We start from the raw sequence: 21,705 nt of genomic DNA, 5'->3' as shown, positions 1-21,705 counted from the left end.
CGAACCCCTCTCTTCACGTCGATTATGACATTATTGTAGAATGAGGAAATTTTGGTCGTGAAGTTGCTTTACAACTCACAAAGTATCTTTATGTATGGAGTGGGGCCGCCTTGGTTGTCCAAGGCCTCCATGACTGCTTCGGTCTCAACTGTATCGAAGGCTCTCTTCAAATTGATGAAAGTGAGACTTAGCAGCGTTTTGTACTCTTGTGATACTTCTATGAGTTTTGAAACCGTATGTATGTGGTCTATCCTGCTGAACCCTTTTTAAACCCTGCTTGCTCGCATGGCTGTCGTTCATCTAATGTTCTTTCTATCCTGTTTGGGATTACTCTTGTGAAGAGCTTGTAGATGACAGACTGTAGGCCGATTGGGCGATAGTTGCCGATATCTTCTGGATCCTCCTTATGCAACAGCGCGATCTTGCTAGTTTTTCATTGCTCAGGCACCTTACTTTCCGACAGAAAGTGAGTGAAGAGCCTCACCATTGTGCTGATGAGGACTCTCGGTAGGTTCTCCAGATATTCTGACCTGATTCTGTCAGGAACGGGTGAACTACGATTTTCCACGAACATGATGGCATGTCGAACTTCGGAAAGGGAGCACCTTTGGAACGATATGCGCATCTTCCTTCAGATTGTGAGGAGACAAGTGGACGTGGCTGTCGAAGAGATCTGAGTAGAAATGGTGATAACCTTCTCCATCCCTCTTTTCGATGCTGTAGTTGTTACATCTGGGGTCCGGAGAACAGTCCTTATTGTTTTACGATTGGCGAAGTTCCGACGGGCGTAGAGAATGCTCTATCCCGCCTCTGCAGCTTCAGCCAACACTTCTGTTCTTCTCTCTTTGAGGTTTTTTTATTGCCTCTCTGCAAAGCTTTGCGAACCCGGACGTGAGTTCTTGGTTGTCTGCAGCTCGTGCAGCTCCACATCGACGTGTCAGCTCTAGAGTTTTCGGAGACAGGCGTCTCTTGGTGGTTTTGAAGCTCCCAGTTCATGATAGTTCTGGGAGCTCGCTCTGTGAACTTCGCAGCTTTTTCTCCTCTCCGTGGGAGAGGAAATCCTCCTCGAAGAAGGCGATGATCCGATCCCGTATAAAGCTTTGGTACATCAGCGACAGGCAAAAGCTTTTGCTGACGATAATGTGGTCAATTTCGTTGTGATACCCTCCATCGGGAGACTCCCACGTCCAGCGTAGAGAGGAGAGCTTCTGGAATTGCCAGTTCCAGCGAATGGTCCTAGTCGTCATAATGAACTCATGATGAACTCGGAAGTTCTTCAGGCGTTCTTCTGGGGCCGATTTTTGCGTTGAAATCACCAATTGTGACTTTGTAGAAGGTATGATCTTCTGTGTAGAACTTCTCCAAGTCCATATAGAAAGTTTCGGTTTCTTCTTCTTCGTAGCTTGATGTTGGACCACAAGCGACGAAGATTGTCAAAGCTGGCGTTGAACTACATTTTCTCAACCGTAAAGGTCCCGGGCTGTAAGTTGTTCGAAAGAGTCGATGCTTATTGCCATACTCGTGTTGACGAAGACACTAGCTCCACCAACACCTCTACTGTCGCATGTTCCCAGGAACAGTTCTTCTCCAGTGTCATACACGGCGTTCAGTGGGTGGCGTTTTGCTCGAATGGAGTTCAGCTACTGCGCCGTCTTGTTGTTCGATATGCGCAGTGTCCTGTTCCTGATGCTGATTGCTCAACTGATAAGTCGTTGTTGACGCAGAGCTTGGTCTGTGATTAACCGTCGCTCTTTCCTTTCGTCCTGCTACGGAGACTGGTTTCCCTGCCGTGGTGTTGATGCTGTCGCCTTAATACAGCAGGATGTATGGTGCCTTCTTTGACACTCAAAACACGCGCTTCTTACACTCCGTAGTGTTCTGTTGTGGGGGTGCAGAAATGAAGCACAAATTGTGTTCCCGTAGATAGTTAGCCTGTTCCTGGGACGTAGTATACTTTGTACATGATCTCGCTTTGTGGTCCTCGCCACAGTACATGTACGCGAATCGTTCCTTATTTGGCTTCTCTTTCCCTGAATGCTTGAGGTGTTGTGGTGCTCTTTGACGTGAAAAGCGCAATCTTCTTTTCCTCCGACATGAGTTCATCCATTGAAGTAAGAAGCTGTCTCAATAATAAGGATTCCTTCATGAAATATCCTCTTTATTAATACGTCCCTCTCTACGCTCTGGAATTGTTTAAGTGCATTGTTAGCCTCTCCTTTCAACGCGCTCAAGAGGTAATTGAACATGAAGATTGACTGTGGTGGTTGCGAGTGGACATTGACTTGAAATAGGGTCCAGAATTTGTCCCAATCCCATATGTTTCCACTGAAACTCGGGATGGGAATTGTGGGTAGGTCGATCCTTTTAGTCTTAATAGGAGAGTTCTCTGAATCGTGTTTCGCCTCGATGGCGTTGTACCGCACTTGATTTCCTTCTGTATGTGATATAAAAGCTCTTAATCGACCTTGCAATAGAGCTGTATACTCCACAGCTGCGCTGAGAGCTTTTGCCTTCGCTGAATACTCTTTATAGTCACTCATCTCGCCTTTGGTTAGCGTCTTCAGTTGGTCGTATGCGCTCGCGTATCGTTGCCATACCTGGTCTATCCTGGTGGTGTATTCCTCCATTTGTCCTTTTGCTCTCTTCCGCTTCCGGTGATCATCTTCGTACGATGGAGAGCCGTCTCCTCCGTCTGGGGTCGAGATTTCCTCGTTCTTGAAACGCGCTATTGTTGTAAGTGTGCTACAATATCTCGGCAGAAGACGCTTCTGGGGCAAACACTGCTTTGACATGCTTATTATAATGTAATTGAATGAATGGATGAATGAAACAGTAATGCTTGTTAATGAGCAATAATGTGCGTGTAAATAAACTTCTGCAAATCTTCAATAATCCCGAAAGAATCGAAAGAAAAATCTTACAAGAAAAAAAGCTAACGAAACTCCAATACTGAACCGTTAAATTCGTTCCGAGTCCGACCTGTCTCTCCGTTGCTCCAGCCCGCGACGTTGACCACCTAATCCTTGTATTCGATGCTTGTAGGCCAATTGTACTTTTCGATATTTGGCCGCTGAACCAATTGTGGTACTTGACCATCGGTCGATGCGCCAAATTGTGCTTCTCGATGTTCGACCGATGCCACAAATTGTGGATACGCCAGGGTTTTGGTCGTCTTGAATTCTTGCCACGCAGTATATTCGGTCAAAACCGACGTTCCACAAGATACCCCAAACTTGGGTAATTAGACCTTTTATCTTTTGTTTTTGACAACACATCATAAACATAAACGATAGCAAAAACCCGAGACAACAGAATTATGAAATACGAAACACTATAACATTCATAACATCTCCATACTTACTATTTTTTTTTGTGGGTATTTGTAGGTCTAATTTGTTAACTGCTGCCCCAAATTAATTTTTTTGTAATTTTTGTTTCAACTTCGTTTTCCCTTTATAAAACATCTCCTCTCAGCCCTTCACGTCAATTTCTTTCGTGTCTGTTTCTTTTTCATGTACAGTGATGTCTCTGAATTTTTTTCATTGCTTACTTCCCCTCTTTTTAACCCTATTCTCTTTCTTTCACACTGCCTTTACATTCTTAGTCCGTGAAAGCCTTGCTAATTGTGTTTATGAATGACTAACGCATGATAATCGGGCAGAATTGAATTAGGACGTGGGAACATTGGGGCTAAACGAAACACAGTCTTCATCTCGAAAATCTGTGAGACTTTCTCAAGTGGGTGTGAAAGTTCTTCTACAGTGTTTCTCTCGGATGCATTCGAGAAGGTTCATTTTTCACTAAAGACGTCCTCAATTACTTCGCTTGTATGTTAAAATGAGAAAAAAAAAAACAAAAAGAAAAACGAAGTTTTGCGTAAGGTTTTGCACTTTACAGCAACATCCCCACAGCGTTCGAGGTTTACCTAGAACAGAACCTGTTAATAATTTTGAATATATTATTTTTGGCGTCTTTTGGCTCACTTTCAAGAATTCCTCGAAGGATTAGTTACGTTCTGCTGCCGCCCAATCAGTTTTTTTTAACATAAAAAGAGAAATCAAGGTCAAGAGAAGTGAACGATTGTTTTGAAGTTTCCCTGCGCCAATGATGTTTTTTGAAATGTTGAACCCTTAGATCCATTTGCACTTGCACCAAACATACTGTTTACTGTACGGTTTTCATCTGTGTGAAAGTATGCCTGTTCGTTTGTGCCAGATCTTACCTCCTAGTGGTTACTATAGTTGACTTAACAAGCTCATTATTGGCAATGGAGTGCTGCACCTAGACAACCATCAGTATTTTCGCAGAAATCTTTTTGCAAGATATAAGACAGAGATTGGAACGATTGGAGCGTTTCTGTTCTGACGTCGCTTTGACATCTGAATAGTTTTTGGGCATTTGGGAATAGTGGCACGGAAAAGTGAAAAATACAACGTAATTTCTCCTGTCTTGTTATTGAGGTTGAAACAATAGTGAACAATGAGATATTCTTAATATTGTATGATCAAGTGAGAACGACAATGAATCTGATCTTGTTGAAAGAAGACCGCCTGTAGATTAGAGGATCACGGGTTACTGTTGTGGTATCAATGCTAGCGGTACTTAATTGTAAGCCTTCCCATACGTGCTCATCTTATGTATTCAACGTTCTCATCTGTTGGGCTAAAACTCCTCAGATATAGTGGTCTTGTATCTTTCTTTAGTTGGCTATTTTAATACAAAAACGTCCATATATACCAGTATATCTGAGTATATGAAGTGTGCATCGTAGCAAAATCAAACTAATTATTTAACGAATTTGATTTGCTGTGGGAAGAAATATAAACTTTTTCAGTGTTTTCTTACCTGATGGCCTGATAGGTCATGCAGCAAGCTACTCCGTCTCATTTTTTCTCTTCTTTCTTTTCTTCTTCTTTCTTTTCTTCTTCTTTCTTTTCTCTTTTCTCTTTTTTTTAAATGTTAAGTAAGAGAGGTGCAAACGTTGTGTTGCTTTCAGATGTGAACCATTTTACTACTCTGAAGGAAACATTGTATTGGCTATATGCATCAGTGTAATTGCATCTATTATAACGAAGATGAGAGTGTAAAAAATGAGCTCCTAGAAATTCCATGAGCTTACCGTCAAAACGCTCATTATGAGTCCATATTTCTTCCGTCACCCTGCAGCTAAACTCGAACCTCTTATTTTTTGCCTATATTTACTAATTGTTGTGATATTCCTCCCCTCTGTCATAAGTTTTAAAATATCGTAAGCACCCATTTTATACTCTCTTTCGGCTTACTCGTTTGAGACAACAGAAGTGGTCAGCCGTTGCACTAGTTTGTGCTTCGCGGCGGGTTAAACGTGGTTCTCTCCCAACTGATTGGGACTTTAGATCACCATTATGCCGTATAATAGCGGGCTTAAAGGCAGCATACCACGAATCTGAGGTGGTACGGATTTCAGGTGGAATATCCGTATACGGGGTCGTAGATTATGTAGAGGGGGGTCCGCTCATCTCTTTCTGAATCACTGCAAGCAGCCGGCCCCTGAATGCTGTTTTGCACGATGCCTTCTATTGCAGCGCGCCACACTTGCACGCGTAGCCGTAGTCCCTTACTGCCTATCGGGGCAGTCCGAATTGATTTTCGACGAATCGCAGGGCGGAGGCGGCGCAAGGGGTGGAGCGTTGCAGTAGATGGCGTCGTACAAAACAGCATTCTGGAGGCGGCTATTTGCAACGATGCAGGAAGAAATAAGCGGAACTACCTCCGTCTCCATAATCTACCACACTGTATATGGATACTCCACCTGAAATCCGCCCCACCCCAGATTCGTGATATGCTGCCTTTAATCTGTTTCTGTTGGTGTTTATTCCTGTTTATGTGTCAAGAGTGTGTGTTCTACCATTAAACCACTCCCAGCAGCCCTATATGGGAATTTGAATATGTGTACAGTCATATCTTTAGCAAAGTAGACAAACCTCCACGAATACCTTTTGCGAGGCAGTAGTCTTGTGAATATTTAGACACTCTCAATGGTTTTGTTTAGCCATTACCTTTCGTGATGACTTCTTTTTCTGCAAGTTTGCCGATATAGCATATTCAAAAATAATAATTAAGTCTTTAAATTTGGTTGTAGAGGAAACATCAGGAGAATCAAAAGTTCAAATTAAACACGACAAAAAGGAAGTGTCGGTGGTAGGCCTATACATCATGTGAGAGATTGCTTTTCTTTCTTAAATATTGCCAAGCGGAACTTGATCGCCTGAGGTACCTCAAACTTGGACAAAACGACATAAACCGTAAACAATATCCGTACGGCAATATATTTATCCAAAACACGGGTAGTTCAAAACAACAGGAGCGTCTTTGGGAGAGTGGCTTTTTGTGAGTATGAATGAGATCGAGTTGAGACCATATTACATAATAAAGAGGATGAAAACAAAACCAATTTCGGCATAGATTGAGCAAGAGTGAGGTTTTATATGTGAATGTGAGAGCTCTTAGGGGTATCACTCATTTAGGCATTTCGAAATTCAGGCATCCATCAAGCACTAAGGGAGGCGGAGTAGTGAAACATATCACGTAATGAAACAATAGTAACGAGACAAGCCCCGGTGAAAGTGGACCCTGTGAACGGTAAACATTATATTGGAAATAATGCTGAAACGTAAAGAACGGAAATATGTTGCACTAAGTAATGTAAATCGAAACAAAATGTGGGTAAAGCGGATGGGGGACACAAAAACAACCGTGCGTGAACTGGCGTGAGAAGCTATGGAGGTTCGGGTGAGCACGCCTACGCCGCCGCGTATCGCCTGCATCAAGCAGTAGACGCGCAGTTGGCACTTACTTAGATACTTAGCTGGCTCGTCTTCACTGGACGTACGGGCCCCAGCATCTCTTCCACTCGTTTCGTTCCCTCGCCATTGTCATCCAAGATGTTCGCAAGTTTCGTGAGTGACGTTGACGAGGTCTTTAAACCGTATTCAGCTGAGCTCTCAGCTGGTCCATCCGTGTATCAAACACGTCATGCCATCTCGTTGGCGGTCTCCCTCGAAGGCATTTAGCATCTCTTGGGATCCACTCTAGCGTTCTTTTAGTTCATCTATCGTCGGTTCTTCTCATGATGTGACCGGCTCATCTATGTTTTGCTTTCTATACATATTCCGCTGAGTCGCGAAGACGGAACATTCCTCTTAATTCAGAGCTGCGAAGACCGGCTAGGTGTTGTGTGCGCCGGTTAAAATTTGGAAGGCCTCTCTCAACTTCAAAAGGCATCTCTGTGGGTAGTAAGTAGCTTTCTAGACGTGGCAGCAGTGTCTGCCCACGTCTCCGCTGCGTAACAGAGCGCGAGGAGAACTGTCGAGTCGAACAGATGGGCACGAAGATCTTGGTCCGTCAGTTGGTCCGTAGCTTCCTTGACGGCTGCGAATGCTGCCCATGCTGCTCTCATTCTTCTATTCAGTTCTTCCTTGAAGTCGTTTTCCATGTTCATAGAACGTCCGAGGTATACGTATGACGAAGTTTCCACGATTTGAGAACCTTCAAGTTGTACTCCTCCGCCCTCGCAGTAGTTGTTCTTCATGAACTGTGTCTTTTTCTGTTTATTCGCAGTCCTATTCTCTTCCCTGCTTCGTTCAATTCGTTGAGCATCGCTTCTGCTTTATTGGTACTTCTCGAAAAGAGAAGAGTCGTCCGCGATACGAAGGTTCGAGAGAAATCTTCCATCAACACGTATGCTCCTTTCTTCCCAGGCAAGTGATTTCATTATCCATTGCAATGCAGCCGTGAACAGCTTCGGCGATATAGTATCCCCTTTTCGTACCCCCTTTCCAATGGGTATGGTGAGGGAGCTAGAAAAGCTGTATCTTCGTGGTGCATCGATCGTAGCAATTGGCTAATATCCTCACATACGAAGCGTGCACACCTTGATCGACCAGCGCTGACAGTATTGCATCCGTTTCTACGCCGTCGAAGGTTTTCTCATAGTCGACGAAGGTTAGGACTAGCAGCAGGCGGTATTCCCGGCAAACCTCTATGACCTTCGACACTGTCTGGATGTGGTCCAAGCAACTGAGCCCCTGGCGAAATACAGCTTGTTCTTGAGGCTGGGCTTCATCCAACGTCTTAAATATGCGCGTGAGGATGATCTTGGTGAATACATTGTATAACACGCTCAACAAGCATATCGGACGGTAGTTCCGAAGGTCCTCTCGGTCACCTTTCTTGTGGATAAGAACCGTTCGCGAGGTCTTCCACTGGTTTGGGATCTTTTCTTTCTGAAGGTAGTATGTCATGTGCGCTGCTAAGATTACATCAAGTGGGTGGCCACCAGCCCGAAGAAAGTCTGCTGATATAAAATCAGGTCCGGGGGCTGTGCCAGGTTTCATGCTCTTGATAGCGTCTCGCACTTCCGAAGGGAGAATCCGTGGTAGAGCTTCACCAGTGGGGATGATCGGGCTTGACACAGAGGTTGATGAACGGAAAAGGTTCGAGTAGAACCTCTCCGTAATGATTTCCATCTCACGACGAGAAGGCGTGCGATTCCCGTCTTCGCTGCTAGCGGAATATTATATTCGCGGAGACCCCTGCGGCACTTCTTTAGACTCGTTCTTCTTTGTGCTGCTTCCAGAATCTTCTTCTGCCTGTATTTCAAAAGATCCTCCTGCAACGCTTTTCTGCAGCTAGTGTTTGCTACTAACCGCTCAATGTGCGATGCATTCGGATCAAGCCTCAAAGCCCTTCTCCTTTTTAACAATTCCTTGGTGGTCTTCGAAATTCGATGCAAGTTTGTCGTGCGCGGCTTCGAGGCACGCTCAGCACAGGCTCGTAATCCTCTGAGCAGCATCTCGTAGTCCACTCTTGGGTCCTCCTCGATATGCCAGTCACCTTGGGACAAGGAGTCCTCGAGTACGCAATCGTCGTAGACGACTTCTTTTCTCCTTCGTTGCCGATAGCAGATGTTCTTTTCCATCGTGTGGCTAATTCGTATTTTCGCACGAAGGAGACGGTGATCAGAACCACGACAAAAGGATGGTACTACTGCGACGTCAAGTAGACACCACCCCCGGTTGGTGAGTATGTGGTCGATGTCCGCATGAGTCGCGCCATTGGGCGATTCCCATTCCACCGACGATGATCTTTTTTCATGAAAAGAGAGTTCCCATGAGAGAGGCGAGCGGCGGACAACAGCCCGGCGAGACGATTGCCATTTTCTTTCCGGTCCTCTAGTCCACATCTTCCAATCCTGTATTCCTCTTCTGAGGCCTTTCCTAGTTTTGCGTTGAAGTCTCCGACAACGAAATTGTAGGAAGACTTCTTCCTCCAGCTCCTCATAAAATGCATCCTGATGTTGGTGAGTAGCAGTTGATGATACTGATGGGTTTTTGGGGCAGAGGGTGAGGCGAGGAATGGCCAGACGAGTGTACCGTCATTCATCTGTCGTACGTCGCTCCTTTTGCACTTGCTCTGCTCTGCACTTTGTCTCCTGCAGAGCAATCAAGCAAATTTTGATACGCTCTGCAGCTCCGAGAAGCGCATGCAGTTCAGCGTCTGTGAGCACTGTTCTCGCGTTGTAAATACACAGTCTGAGACAGTTTCCATGGCGAGTCGTGCGTGTGTCGCCTTTGTCAGGAATCAATGACGTCCTGAGCAGCCTGAGATTGATCGCCTCTCACCGGTCGCCATACCGTCCGACGTCTGAGACAGCAGGGCCCAAAGTACAGGGTACTGAGGCAGTGCATATGCTGGAGTGGCAAAAAGACTTTTTCCCAAACTAAGCAGCCATACCACGGCGAGCTTAGCTTTCACCACAGGTCATCGCCCAACCTATATGGATCACGGAACCACCTTGCGACATTTTGCTAAGACGGTGGTGAAGCAGTGGTTTACTCTTAGCTAGGCTTCCGATTCCGAGAAATCGGAATGTCGGATGTGTCGAACTCCTCAGCTTGGGAGATCCTGCCGGAGGACGAACCTCTGTTGTGCATCACAGTTCGACGCTCAAGGTCACATTCACGCCACTATGAGGTGGTAAACCGTTGTGGAGGAGTAGTGCACTAGTGCAGAAAATACACTATGGCCTACGGCAAAGGGAAAAATCGACATGTAATTGCGAACGAGATCAACTATAAGAAGAATTGAATGCGGAAGTTTGCTATACGTTTGGTCTTAGCATTTATTTGACAAATTATTATTTATTATTTATTATTCATTTATTTGATAATAAAGAAAGATCAAGAACTGAACGCATCTTATTTCATGAGATGAACTCTGGGTCGAGGAAGGTATCATCATACTGATGATGGTCCCTTATCGTGACCTCACTGAGACTCAAGTAGTTATGGGTGCGGTTTGCTTATAGCAGCTCTTGCTTGATATGTGTTACATATACTTCACCTTCGTTGCTCACGAGTGGTCGTCTGGTTGCGGCAATAAAGATTCATTGAGCCACCTATTTATTCATCGGAACGATACGGGCTTTTGATCAATGTTTGTGTTTTGAGTAGAAGTTGTTGGGAGTCGGTGGTTTGTGGATGTGTTGCTTTCACAATCGGAGTCGCAACGCATATTCAAAAATCTGTCATACTTTACGCGTAGAGTAGATTTTGCGACAACCGCAATCCGAAATGGATGAGTGGTTCAGAATTTTGAATAAGCAATCGCAGTACATAAAACTTACTCGAGAACAAACAAAAAAGGTTAGGTGCCTTATTTAGATGCACAAGTAAAAATGCACAATAAACGCAACCTCAGCTCATCCTGTTTGCATGCAAAAGGTAGTTGCCCGTAGCATGGTCAAAACAGCTGCAGCAATGCGCACAGGTGATGGAGAACATAAGGAATCACTAAAACTTGCTAGTTTTACATAGCTAGTTTTAACGGTTACACGACATCGAAATCCAGCATACCACGATGACACCATTAAAATGCCACGAGAATGAGAAACATGATGGAAATGAGTTTGAAATAAAGTGTACTATATCAGCCCACGAGAAAGAAATATCTGCTAGGAAGGCATTGGAAACATTCCGGATTTCCGTTAGGAATACATTCATGAATATCAGAAATCAGTGCTTTTAAATTACTAATCACTTTATGCTGTTGGTAACACTCTGTGAGCTGTAAGATTGTCCCACATGCAGCTCTTTAACACTATTCAGACATCACTACTTAAAGGCATCACTCCACGAATCTGAGGTGGTACTGATTTCAGGTGGAGTATTCGTATACAGGATGGGAGACTATGGAAAAGGGGGTGATTCCGTCCATTTCTTCCTAATTGCCGTAAAAAACGGCCCGGAAGATACGGCTTCAGGCGTTTTGGCGCACTACTTTCTACAGGGAGTTCGACTGGAGAGTGCCAGCTTTGTGCGGCGTCGCGGAACCACCCCCTCTCCATAGTTTCCCATCCCGCATGCGAATACTCCACCTGAAATCTGCACCACCTCAGATTCGTGGGGTGATGCCTTTAAGGATACCGCACTGTGCATGGATCTCATTCGCAGTAGGTGACAATCTGTAAGAACGCGGTGATATACCAGCTCTGCTAACATACATGCGATAGTCGGAGCCCTTGCTCTGACCCCCTTCACTTTTGAACGGTTGGGGAAGGGACCTCCTTCACTTTTGAACGGTTAACGAAATTACCCCGTTCACTTTTGAGCGGTTGGCGAAAGTACCCCCTTCACTTGAGCTGCACCTCATGAGCTAAACCCCCTTCACCTGAGGAGGGTTCGGCTTCTCTCTATCGCACCTATGTCTGCTAGTCAGTGAGACTGGTCAATTTGCTTTCTCCTTTGAATTCTTGCGTAGTGTACTCAGAACGAGGTCGAGGCTTGACAGATAGAGATGACGAGTTTGATGGGATATGCATAGCATCGAAGAGCGCGAACCATTTTCTGGTCTTTGATAAAGACGAAGTGGTCGGAGCGTCAGGCCAATAAAAAAGTTTCACCTAAACCTCGTTGGCATAACAAGAAAACTTAAAAATGAAATATTTATAATAATATGATTTTAGGGTGCGGCATAAGCATTGTCTCATTGATTGGATTAATCGGTGCTCTTCGTGATAACATTTTTCTCCTCAAGGCTGTCAGTATCTTCAGATATTTTTCGTTGTTTTGGTATCAGAAGGTCTTCAGTTCTATGCTACAAAACTTCGTTTTCAGTTTGCAATATGTGTATTTTCCTGCTATATTGTTACGGTTGTAGCTATTTGCTTGCTTTTTATTCTCTTCTACTCTGACACAACAGAAGGATTTTCTGCACAAACAGTGCTTATTTACGCTATAAAGAACTACCATACAAATCGGAATGTTGCTGAAATCATCGATTCACTACAGGAGAACGTTGGTTTTTATTACCCTTTTTTTAAACAGTCTTCCGTTGCAAGCAATGTCTAGACATTTGAGTTTATCCAGTGTTGGTCTTCTAGCTGGAGTGTTGTGGTGTCTCCTCAGTAGCACAAGGTTATCGAGATTGGAACCTGAGCTATCAATTCAACTGTACAACGTCGAATCCACAACCTGAAAAGTGTGGTGTGCCTTTCTCTTGTTGCAAGAAATCTGTAATTTCGGAGGCGGTTAGTCACCCTTTTTTTTAGTAGTTAAGGCCTACTCTAACCAATTAATTAAAAAATGCGCTTATATAAAGAATTTTATTGTCCACGTATTCCGTAGATGTCTTGGATTTAGTTTGGGTGAGAAATCCTCGCAAAGTTGAAAAAACTGGGGTTTAATAATAAGAACACAAGCACAATAAGTTTTTAAATCTGAATGATGTTGCGAAGCATGTACAATCCTGGTCTGACAACAACATCATCTACAAGGAAGTAAGCTTTTACACATTTTCATCTGTACATCTTCTAGTATTGCGTGGTTCATATACATGTATCATTTTGTAGACAGCGCACCACGATTTTGGTACGGAGTCTACAGCGAAAACAGAGATCTGGTAGTAAACTGTGGAACCCAGTTTGATTCCGCTCATCTTTCCCTAGTCGCGTGTAAGATGCCGTTTTTTACGACGATTTCAGTTGCAACGCCCCACCCTTGTGCAACAATGTACCCAGTACGAGAGGTTGGAGATCAGTTATGTTTTCTCACTAGATTATTCATGTGAGAAAAATGAATAGACTGCCGAGCTAACCAGAACGTGTACATAAAAGTGCGTTCTGACCTATCACATCACATAGAAACTAAAGCCATTCTCACGCCTTTTTTTTTTACGACGATTAGGGAAAGATGAGCGGAATTACGCTGGATTTCGCAGTCTACTATCCGAACTCCTCTTTCGCTGTTGGCCACGCACCACGTCAGAATAGTGATACGCTGCCTTTAAATCTTTGTCAATTTGTAACTACAGTGGTATTAAGGCGGGATCATCTAATCCACTCCTGCCTGCGATGCGATCGCTTGAATGTTGGCAAAACGTTTTAAGCAAACGACCACAGGAACTGGAACACGATATCTATACCAGGGGATGTCTGCAGCCATTGCGAAGTGTTTTTCAGTCGCATGCTATTTACATTTATTCAACTGTGGCTATTATAATTATACCGGTGGTGAGTTCTAGTTTTCTTCGGTGGGGTACATATAAAACTGTTGCGAATAGTTTCCAGTCATTCATCTCACACCAGTTTTAACTGTTTGTATTTCTATTTCTGGACTTACTTATTCACATTCCAACAAGTACTTTTACCCAACTCTTGCCTCATATTTCACCTATTGATCCAATCCAATTGGGGTTTTTTTTATTCCCTCGCAGTGGTGTTTAAGAAGTATCATTGTTGAATTAATAACACTTGAAAAAAAGAAGTTCGTTAAACGAGGAGGTCCTCAAAAGAATTATTAAATTCTTTGATTCGGAACTACAGCGCAGGTCATTGTCACTCAAACTTAGCTTGAAGTCAATATGCGTTCGACTATATCGATTTCCATTCATCCTTGAGTCAAAAATTTAAATGTATTGTCCAGTGTTTCCTCTGCCAGGAATGTTGCCAAATTATCCCAAGTATACCGCCCAAGAAAAGAGAAGAAAACGCTTTCTCAAGGGACTCACTCTATCGAGAAGGAACATATCACGAAAATGGATAGTGGAGCATTTATAGTAGAGCCAGAGGGCCATGAAGCACGGTGTAGTTCTGTAACCAGTTACGCTCGAAGCGATGCGGTGGGGCGTAGCAGATAGGATCGAATGAAGACCACTGCTACCACCGCTCATTGTTGCAGTTCGTCAGGCTCGCATCTGGATTCCAACCGCTTTCTCCACTGTGCCGCTTCGAGCGCAACCGCTAGGTAAAATGTAAAATGGAAGAGGGGAGGAGGGCACTCAATGGCGCCCTTATGTCTCGACTCTCTAACTTACTTTTTTCTCCTGGTAACTTTAGCTTACATGTTATAGATCCTCTAAGACTAATGCTCAGGCCTTAGGGCCCCGATTAGTTTAGTTATTTACTTCAAGAAATAGGGGCGCCACTGAGTGCCCTCTCCCTCGAAACTACATTTTCCCTCAGCCGCTTACGCAACTGCACCGTGCTTCATGTCGCTTTGATACGACTGTACTTCGTGCGGATTGCGCTCTACACTTCCAACGTCAGACCTTTTTATTACGAGGGGAAGTCATTTAGAGCAAAACAGGTTCGTTAGCAACTCCTTTCTACCAAGTTTGTACAATAACGCAAAGTAGTGTAGTTAACAACAATTGTATGATGTTTTTGCCCTTCACCTCTGTCACTGATCTTCGGCTTGCTCAAGCTAGTAAAATTTCATTTCTCGCATTCATATGCGAGAATTACTCACTGGATCCTCTTCTCTCAGTAGACACGAAGAACATCATATCTTTCTTTGGAAAATTTTGTGGAGAAATCTGACCCCAGTCTTCTTAGCGGCGTTTTGTTTCTGTATTTTTCAACAAGGTCGGTGAAACCTAGCCTTTCACAGATTCTGTCCAGTTTTGGTTGTCACCAAAAAGCAATCGTTGTAAGGCAACCGTAATCTTTGGTCACTTCCTTCTACTTCCGTCCCATTGCTTGCATTCCTGAAGCGTAGGTAAAAGAAGAAAGGGCGTGGGTGTTAAGAAAGCGCGGTTTTGCTGGTTCTCTGTCTTCCTCACTACATTGTCGATGTTTTTGTATGCTCCACAAGCCTCCTGCTCGGTTATGATGTCAGGTGGTCTATTTCTCAGTGTAGCTATATGTGGCTGAATCATTTGGATATATTGGGATCAGAAATGTCGTGGTATGAAGTGTTACATTCTTGATGGAGAGGCGTACAGTAGCCCGCACCTCTGATCGGTATGAGATTTGATCGATAGCGATGGTCCCGACAAACTCTTCGGAGCTACTTTTCAGTGTCTTTCTATTATTCGTCCTTCGTTCCTTTATCTTCTGCTGTTAGCGCGTCTCGACAAAGACTTTGGTTCTTAGGGGAAAAAAAAATTGCCCATATATTACCGTGTTATTGAACATGATTAACATCTTCGTAGTCACATCCGTATCACTGATTACGAAGAATACTAATTATGCTCATTTACAAGTCAAAATGAGGAAGAAATTCAATCCGTACAAGCTAACGTAGCAGATCCGATCTAGCAGCGAAAACGACAAAACCAATAAAGATGGAATTACGAAAAGTAGTAGGAGTACATAATCTCAATTTACCGAAGTAATCATGCTGTCGTCGTATCGACTTAATATCGCACTTAATGTGTCAGCGTTACGTTCCGGTGGGACGGAGAACGCCCATTAATAGTATAACTATCACGAGAAGGGGAATGTCAACAAAGTTGTGGTATGTGCGAAATTCGAAAAAAAATATAGGCTCCAATAATGCATGCCAATCCGTTGGTGACTGGAGGAAAGATCTCCGGCAAACTTAGAGCAAGAAACGCTGATATTGTGGCTAGCGTAGGAAGTACATATTAGGCACCTTCCTCACTCCTGTAGTGGTCTGTGGAAGTTTGCCGAGGATCTTTCCTCCAGTCACCAACGGATTGGCATGCATTGTTGAAGCCTATATTTCTTTCAAATTTTGCACATATCAGATTTTTGTTGACATTCTCCTTCTCGTGGTAATTGTAGTATTAATGGGCGTTCTCTGTCCCACCGGGACGTAACGCCGACACATTAAGTGCGATATTAAGTGAAATGAAAGATGAAGAAAAGGGAATGCATGCGGTTCTCAGACCTCCATCCAGTACCATTTATCTCATCGGATGAACGCACTCTGCCGGAAAAATGAACCTGGGTTAGATATACTGATATGTAGTAAAAATTTGCGGGTAAGTGCATCACGTAATACATAATCACATCCATCTTTTGCACAGGAACTGTTCATCTCACGAATGTCTAGGTCACTCAATGAAACCCCGCTGCAGCGAGTTTGCGTGAGGGAATCAAGTAAATAATACAGGATGACACGATTGAGATTTACATTGCACTTCTCTCAAACAAAAACATATTAGATGCAAACTCTGATCTTCAGTAAATTCACTAATTGCGCAATTCACAGTTAAAATGGAGCTGTCAAAAGAGATCTGGAGAGATCACAAGCTAAGGAACGAGGTCTCCTCCAATTTTTGTTGAACCGTTCTCACATAAATCATCATATACAACAGACTGGTGTGCCAACATCACATATTTATTGATTAACTGCTTTAAAGGCATCACCCCACGAATCTGAGGTGGAACGGATTTTAAGTGGAGTATTCTTATACGGGATAGTAGATTATGGAGAGGAGGGTGATTCCGTCCATTTCTTTCTAATTGCCGTAAAAAACTGCGAAAGATGCGGCGCGTGCACGAGGCTGGCGCGCTCCAACCGAACTCGTTGTAGAAAATAGCGCACCAGAACGCTCGAAGCCGTATGTTCCGGGCCGTTTTTAACGGCCATTAGGAAGGAATGGTCTGAATCACAATTCCCTCCATAATCTACGATCCCGTGTACGAATACTCCACCTAAAATCCGTACCACCTCAGATTCGTGGGGTGATGCCTTTAAGAATGCGTTAAGAGAAAAAAGAGCAATTGTGTGGAACTCAATTCCCTTAAAGGCAGGATATCACGATTTTGACGTAGCGTGGAACCCACAGAGAAAGCGTACAATTCGGATAGTACATTGCAGGAACCAGCGTGGTTCCGTTCTTTACCTAACGCTCGCAAAAAAGAGCGTGAAAGACGCCGTTTTTCACAACGATCTCAATTGCTACGCTACTCTTGTGCTCCGCATCCAACTGTGAGCAATCGAAGATCAGTGTGTTCTTACGAGCTTATTCAAGTGAACCAAATGAATAGGCTGCTGAGCGAACTTTTACATCAAAGCGCATTCTAACTCACCTCCTACGAAAGAGGGCGGTTCTCGTGCCGTTTTTTTACGAGGATTAGGGAGGACACAACACCCGATCCCGCAATCTATAACCCCATCTCTAACTTATTCTGCAGATTCCCCAACCACTTCACATTCGTGGTATGCTGTTTTTAATGGAATGCGAATTAGTTTTCTGAGCCGTCATCCGGAGAATGCTTAGAAAAAGTCCGTATGCTGGTCATTTAATAACGCATCATTATGTGGGATGCAAAGAAATTGGGTTCATTTCTATTCGCTCTTAAAGTTATCCATCCGCTGCTGTCTTTGCCATGAGCTGACTACGATTTAGTCTGGACGAAGGAAATTACATAATATAAGCAACGTTACTTCCACTTTTACGTGAACTGTCGAGCAATTTCAATTGTTTAGTGTATATCTGCCTGCCTCACTAACGTTCTTGCAAAGCAAATCGACCGTCAACGGTTACTCCTAAAACGAGAGGCACGTCGAAATGAGAGACTTAGAAAACGGGAGCGTCATCGCATCCAAACAGCAACATGCGCTGTCGATCGAAGTCGAGATGCGAAGGGTTTGCAACACAAAATTGTAAGCGCTACTTCGATTATAACTATTGCCGAACACTATCAATTACTATTACTACTACTACTATTTTATCGCTAAATCATGCGAAATCACAGCTTTGAATATTACCTGACATGGTTTCTGTTTAGACAAAGAGAATGAACTGTTTAGGTCCCTGCTACGAATCTTGACGAAAAGCCACCTCACAACGACTCGTCCACAGAACAACCCCGAAAAGAGCATCGGGCGGACGCTTGTTCTGCGCTACTGCTTTCTCATCAACAAAAGAACAAACGAAGAGGGAGTTGAACTTCTGGTCATTGAGACTCACGAATAAGGCGATGGGTATTGCCACAATCAGATTTGGTGAAACCAAACAGTATTGGGCAATTTTTTCAACTGGGTCAATTCTTGCATTTTATTCCTCAATTCTAATGGGTCGCATGCCATTCTACATAACGTGCTCTCCGGAGATCTTTTCATTTTCATATAACGTTCCTTCCGCGACTTATGTCTAGAAGCTTGCTTGTATTTCACTGCGTTGGAGTTATGAAGTTAGGCATATTTTGTTGTACGACTAAGGTTGTATTTGGTCGTTTGGTTTGAAATAGGTTGTAAGAATTTTCGGAAGATTTGGAAGGATACAAGAGTTCTCTTATTTAATGTAGCAATAGATGCGTGGTCAACTTTTTTACTTCCGCTGAGCTTAATTATCTAGAGTGTTGTAGTTTTTGCGCAACAATAAGTCGATCCTGTCCTAATCAGCGCTTCATGTGTACCATTCCGGGAGGAAACCCTCATCTCTTATCTCGTACCAGTGCTCATTTCGTATCCTTATACTTTTTTTTATCTTCGTTTAACTGAAGTTAATTATTTGTTTCCCTCAAGCTGTATTTACTGGTTTAATTGTTTCATTGTATACTAAGTTTTTCACATATGAAGTTGTGAAAGTTGGTTATTTTATAATCTATGCACTAAAATTTTTCTAGTCTTAGTGTCATCCAGTAGTTTTAAAAAATCTCTGTAATTTTGGCATTGGTGGAAAAAAATTCTGCTTCTTAGGAAATCTAATGACACCCATTTAGAAACGGGAAGCATGAATCACAGGAATAAAGAAGCGCATCTGGCGTTCTCTGGATCGACCACTATAGCACGGTAAGCAGAAGACTGACTCTGGGAAGCACTTAGCCCACTATCGATCATTTGGGGATGCATACTGGGCTGGGAGCATTCAGTGGAAGAGTTCCATGGGGAAGCAAATTAGTTTCATTGAATTGATCTCAAGTTCTACGTTTTAGCCTTTGCTTTTTTTTTTGGCAGAAGGGGGTTAGGGTTTCGAGCGCCATTGAGTGCGCTACTAGCGTTATGATCAACTCGTTCAACACTGGTCTGTGTCCTCTGAAATACTCTGCAATCTTTTTAGTCGCACCAGTGCGTGATTAGTTAATTTATGAATAGCGGGTTGCAATCTTTGTTTTAGTTTATCTTTACTTTCTAAAATGCTTGAATCTCGCGGCAATATTTCTGCATTAATCCACACTATGCCTATCTAGTATATTGTATTGGTTCATAGGAATTTATTATCTTCTTTCACGTCTTTAATATAGGAACGTTAAAACGATATGAAGCGCGTACAGTTGCGTAAGCGGCTGCGCTCCAAGCGGCGCTGTTGAGATAGTCGTTGGAGTCTATGTCTAAAGAAGAAAGCCAATTGCCCTCTGGTTTCTTTGTAATGAGTTTTATCTGTTCGGACTGTCGGTTCAACAAGTAAAAACTTTTGTCCATCTTCGCTTGGGTGGCGCAGATGACAAAGAAAACGTCGATGTATCGAAAATAGAACAAAGGGCGAAATTCCAGAACGGCTGATCCAACTTCGGCCATGAAGGAAATAGTTAAGGTGGGAGCCAATCTCTGCCACATAATCAAACCTCTAAGCTCTGCAAAATAATTTCCGGACCACCTGAGTCGATGCATGCCCTGAGGAGAACCATCAATTAGAAGATTGATAATTCAATTAACATTTCTCTTGCACAAAAGCAAGTTATTAAGAAAGTTCAAGAGTTGATTAACTTTAACCAAATAAGATTGTCCACAAGTAATTAAGGTGCTACGGATCTCCCTCACTAGAGGGATCACAGCCGGCTAGTCACGAGGATAGCATGGCGCGTCCCCGGTTGGCGGATAGGAGGCTAATCGTGGACCAAAAGCAACCTTGTGCTTGCCACCTGTGGATTCGGGGGATGGTCTTCCTGTTTCTGCTGTGCCAGGATTGGGTCATAATGCTACTGTATCCCGCACGTCGGTCCGGCCAAAAGCCTGCAATCAAGTGATTGGGAGATGCAAGGGAGGCGGTTTGGAGTCGCCTCCAACAAATAAGCTCCACATGTCCACTCCGGGAGAACACAACGTTCTCCCTCGATGCTCATATATCACGTAATACAGTTATAGTAATAGGAATGAAGACTATGTCATCAGCAAAGCGCAAATAGTGTAGCTACCGACCATCAACCTTCACTTCCATGTCCTGCCATTCCAAATTTCGCATTGCGTTCTCCAGGGTGGCTGTGAATATTTTGGGTGATTGTATCACCCTGTCGGACCCCCTCTTCCACGTCAATGATGATATTCTTGTAGAATGACGAAATTCCGGAAGTGAAGTTACTGTACGACTCTCGAAGTACCTTTATGCACTGAGTAGTGACGCCTTGGTTGTCCAAGGCTTCCATGACCGCTTCCGTCTCAAATGAGTCAAAGGCCTTCTTCAAGTCGATGAAGGTGAGACAGAGCGGCATCTTGTACTCTCGTGATACCTCGATGAGTTTCGAAACAGTGCGAATGTGGTCAATCGTGCCGAATCCTTTTCGGAACAATGATTGCTCGCATGGCTGTCCTTCGTCCAAGACGTTTTCAATCCTATTAAGGATCACTCTTGTAAAGAGCTTGTAGATAACGGACAGTAAGCAGATTGGGCGATAGTTGCCGATGTCATGTGAATCTCTCTTTTTATACAACAACACGGTCTTGCTGGTCTTCCATTGTTTAGGAACCTTGCATTCCGACAGGTAACGTGTAAAGATCCTCGCCAGGGTGTTGATGAGTACTGGCGGAAGGTTCTTCAGTTGTTCTAGTTTTATTCTGTCGGGACCGGATGCCGTACGATTTCTTACCGACATGATAGCATGTCGTATTTCGGACGGGAGAACCTCTGTAATGACATGTCCGTCTTCCCTTAGATGACGAGGAGGCAAGTAGACATGGCTGTCGAAGAGATCAGAGTAGAAGTCGAAGATGATTTTCTCTATCCCCCTTCTCGATGCAATGGTTGTTCCCTTCGGGTTCCGGAGAGCAGTCATCCTCGCCTTCCGACTGGCGAAGTCTCGACGGGCATAGCGGATGCTTTTTCCCGCCTCTGCGGCTTCAGCCAGCACTCCTGCTCTTCTCTCTTAAAGATCTTCCTTTATCGCCTCTCTGCAAAGCTTTGCGAGCTCGGACGTGATTTCTTGGTTTCCTGCGGCTCGTGCTGCTCCACGCTGGCGTATTAGCTCAAGAGTTTCAAGAGACAGGCGTCTCTTGGTTGTTTCAAAACTCTCAGTCTTCTTCGCGCAGTTATGAAGGTGTTTAACAAGCCGGTCATATTCCTCGTCGATGTTGCCCATTGCGGAATCTTCCCAAAAGCCGTCTAGCATAGTGAAGAGATCCCTCTCTAAACTTGGCGGCTTTCTCTGCTCTCCTTTTGAAGGAAAATCTTCCTCGGAGGAGGCGATGGTCCGACCCCGTATAGAACTTTGGTACAACAGCGACATCCGTCAGGCAGAACCTTTTATTGACTATG

General features: G+C 43.9%; 7 protein-coding genes across 8 annotated transcripts; 1 reads left to right on the top strand and 6 right to left on the bottom strand.

Annotated features, from left to right (window-relative positions):
• Positions 1–1,593: 1,593 nt before the first annotated feature.
• Positions 1,594–2,792, bottom strand: RB195_022155 (uncharacterized protein; the record flags this gene model as incomplete). The annotated part of the gene is made up of 3 exons (XM_064209181.1): positions 1,594–1,808; positions 1,866–2,030; positions 2,465–2,792. 3 exons carry the CDS (start codon positions 2,790–2,792, stop codon positions 1,594–1,596), a joined length of 708 nt encoding a protein of 235 aa, XP_064065062.1.
• A 4,460-nt stretch (positions 2,793–7,252) lies between these two features.
• On the bottom strand, positions 7,253–7,570 carry RB195_022154 (uncharacterized protein; the record flags this gene model as incomplete). Its single annotated transcript, XM_064209180.1, has 1 exon — positions 7,253–7,570. One exon carries the CDS (start codon positions 7,568–7,570, stop codon positions 7,253–7,255), a length of 318 nt encoding a protein of 105 aa, XP_064065061.1.
• Positions 7,571–7,648: 78 nt separating this feature from the next.
• Positions 7,649–8,959, bottom strand: RB195_022153 (uncharacterized protein; the record flags this gene model as incomplete). 2 transcript variants are annotated; one of them, XM_064209179.1, is made up of 3 exons in its annotated part: positions 7,649–7,838; positions 7,900–8,445; positions 8,688–8,959. In XM_064209179.1, the coding sequence occupies 3 exons, from the start codon at positions 8,957–8,959 to the stop codon at positions 7,649–7,651; spliced, it is 1,008 nt and encodes a 335-aa protein (XP_064065059.1). The 2 variants fall into 2 exon arrangements, with proteins under 2 accessions (XP_064065059.1, XP_064065060.1); XM_064209178.1 differs by lacking the exons at positions 7,649–7,838; positions 8,688–8,959 and having other exon boundaries at positions 7,839–8,507.
• Positions 8,960–9,024: 65 nt separating this feature from the next.
• Positions 9,025–9,423, bottom strand: RB195_022152 (uncharacterized protein; the record flags this gene model as incomplete). Its single annotated transcript, XM_064209177.1, has 1 exon — positions 9,025–9,423. One exon carries the CDS (start codon positions 9,421–9,423, stop codon positions 9,025–9,027), a length of 399 nt encoding a protein of 132 aa, XP_064065058.1.
• Positions 9,424–11,220: 1,797 nt separating this feature from the next.
• On the top strand, positions 11,221–18,182 carry RB195_022151 (uncharacterized protein; the record flags this gene model as incomplete). The annotated part of the gene is made up of 7 exons (XM_013436908.2): positions 11,221–11,242; positions 12,005–12,078; positions 12,156–12,335; positions 12,422–12,568; positions 13,361–13,549; positions 17,721–17,897; positions 18,045–18,182. 7 exons carry the CDS (start codon positions 11,221–11,223, stop codon positions 18,180–18,182), a joined length of 927 nt encoding a protein of 308 aa, XP_013292362.2.
• Positions 18,183–20,377: 2,195 nt separating this feature from the next.
• RB195_022150 (uncharacterized protein) lies at positions 20,378–21,226 on the bottom strand (the record flags this gene model as incomplete). Its single annotated transcript, XM_064209176.1, has 1 exon — positions 20,378–21,226. The coding sequence occupies one exon, from the start codon at positions 21,224–21,226 to the stop codon at positions 20,378–20,380; it is 849 nt and encodes a 282-aa protein (XP_064065057.1).
• Positions 21,227–21,316: 90 nt separating this feature from the next.
• Positions 21,317–21,676, bottom strand: RB195_022149 (uncharacterized protein; the record flags this gene model as incomplete). The annotated part of the gene is made up of 1 exon (XM_064209175.1): positions 21,317–21,676. The coding sequence occupies one exon, from the start codon at positions 21,674–21,676 to the stop codon at positions 21,317–21,319; it is 360 nt and encodes a 119-aa protein (XP_064065056.1).
• Positions 21,677–21,705: the final 29 nt, after the last annotated feature.

This window comes from Necator americanus, chromosome X (assembly GCF_031761385.1).
Source record: "Necator americanus strain Aroian chromosome X, whole genome shotgun sequence".
NCBI lineage: Eukaryota > Metazoa > Nematoda > Chromadorea > Rhabditida > Ancylostomatidae > Necator > Necator americanus.
This window is presented reverse-complemented; position numbering and strand designations above follow the sequence as displayed.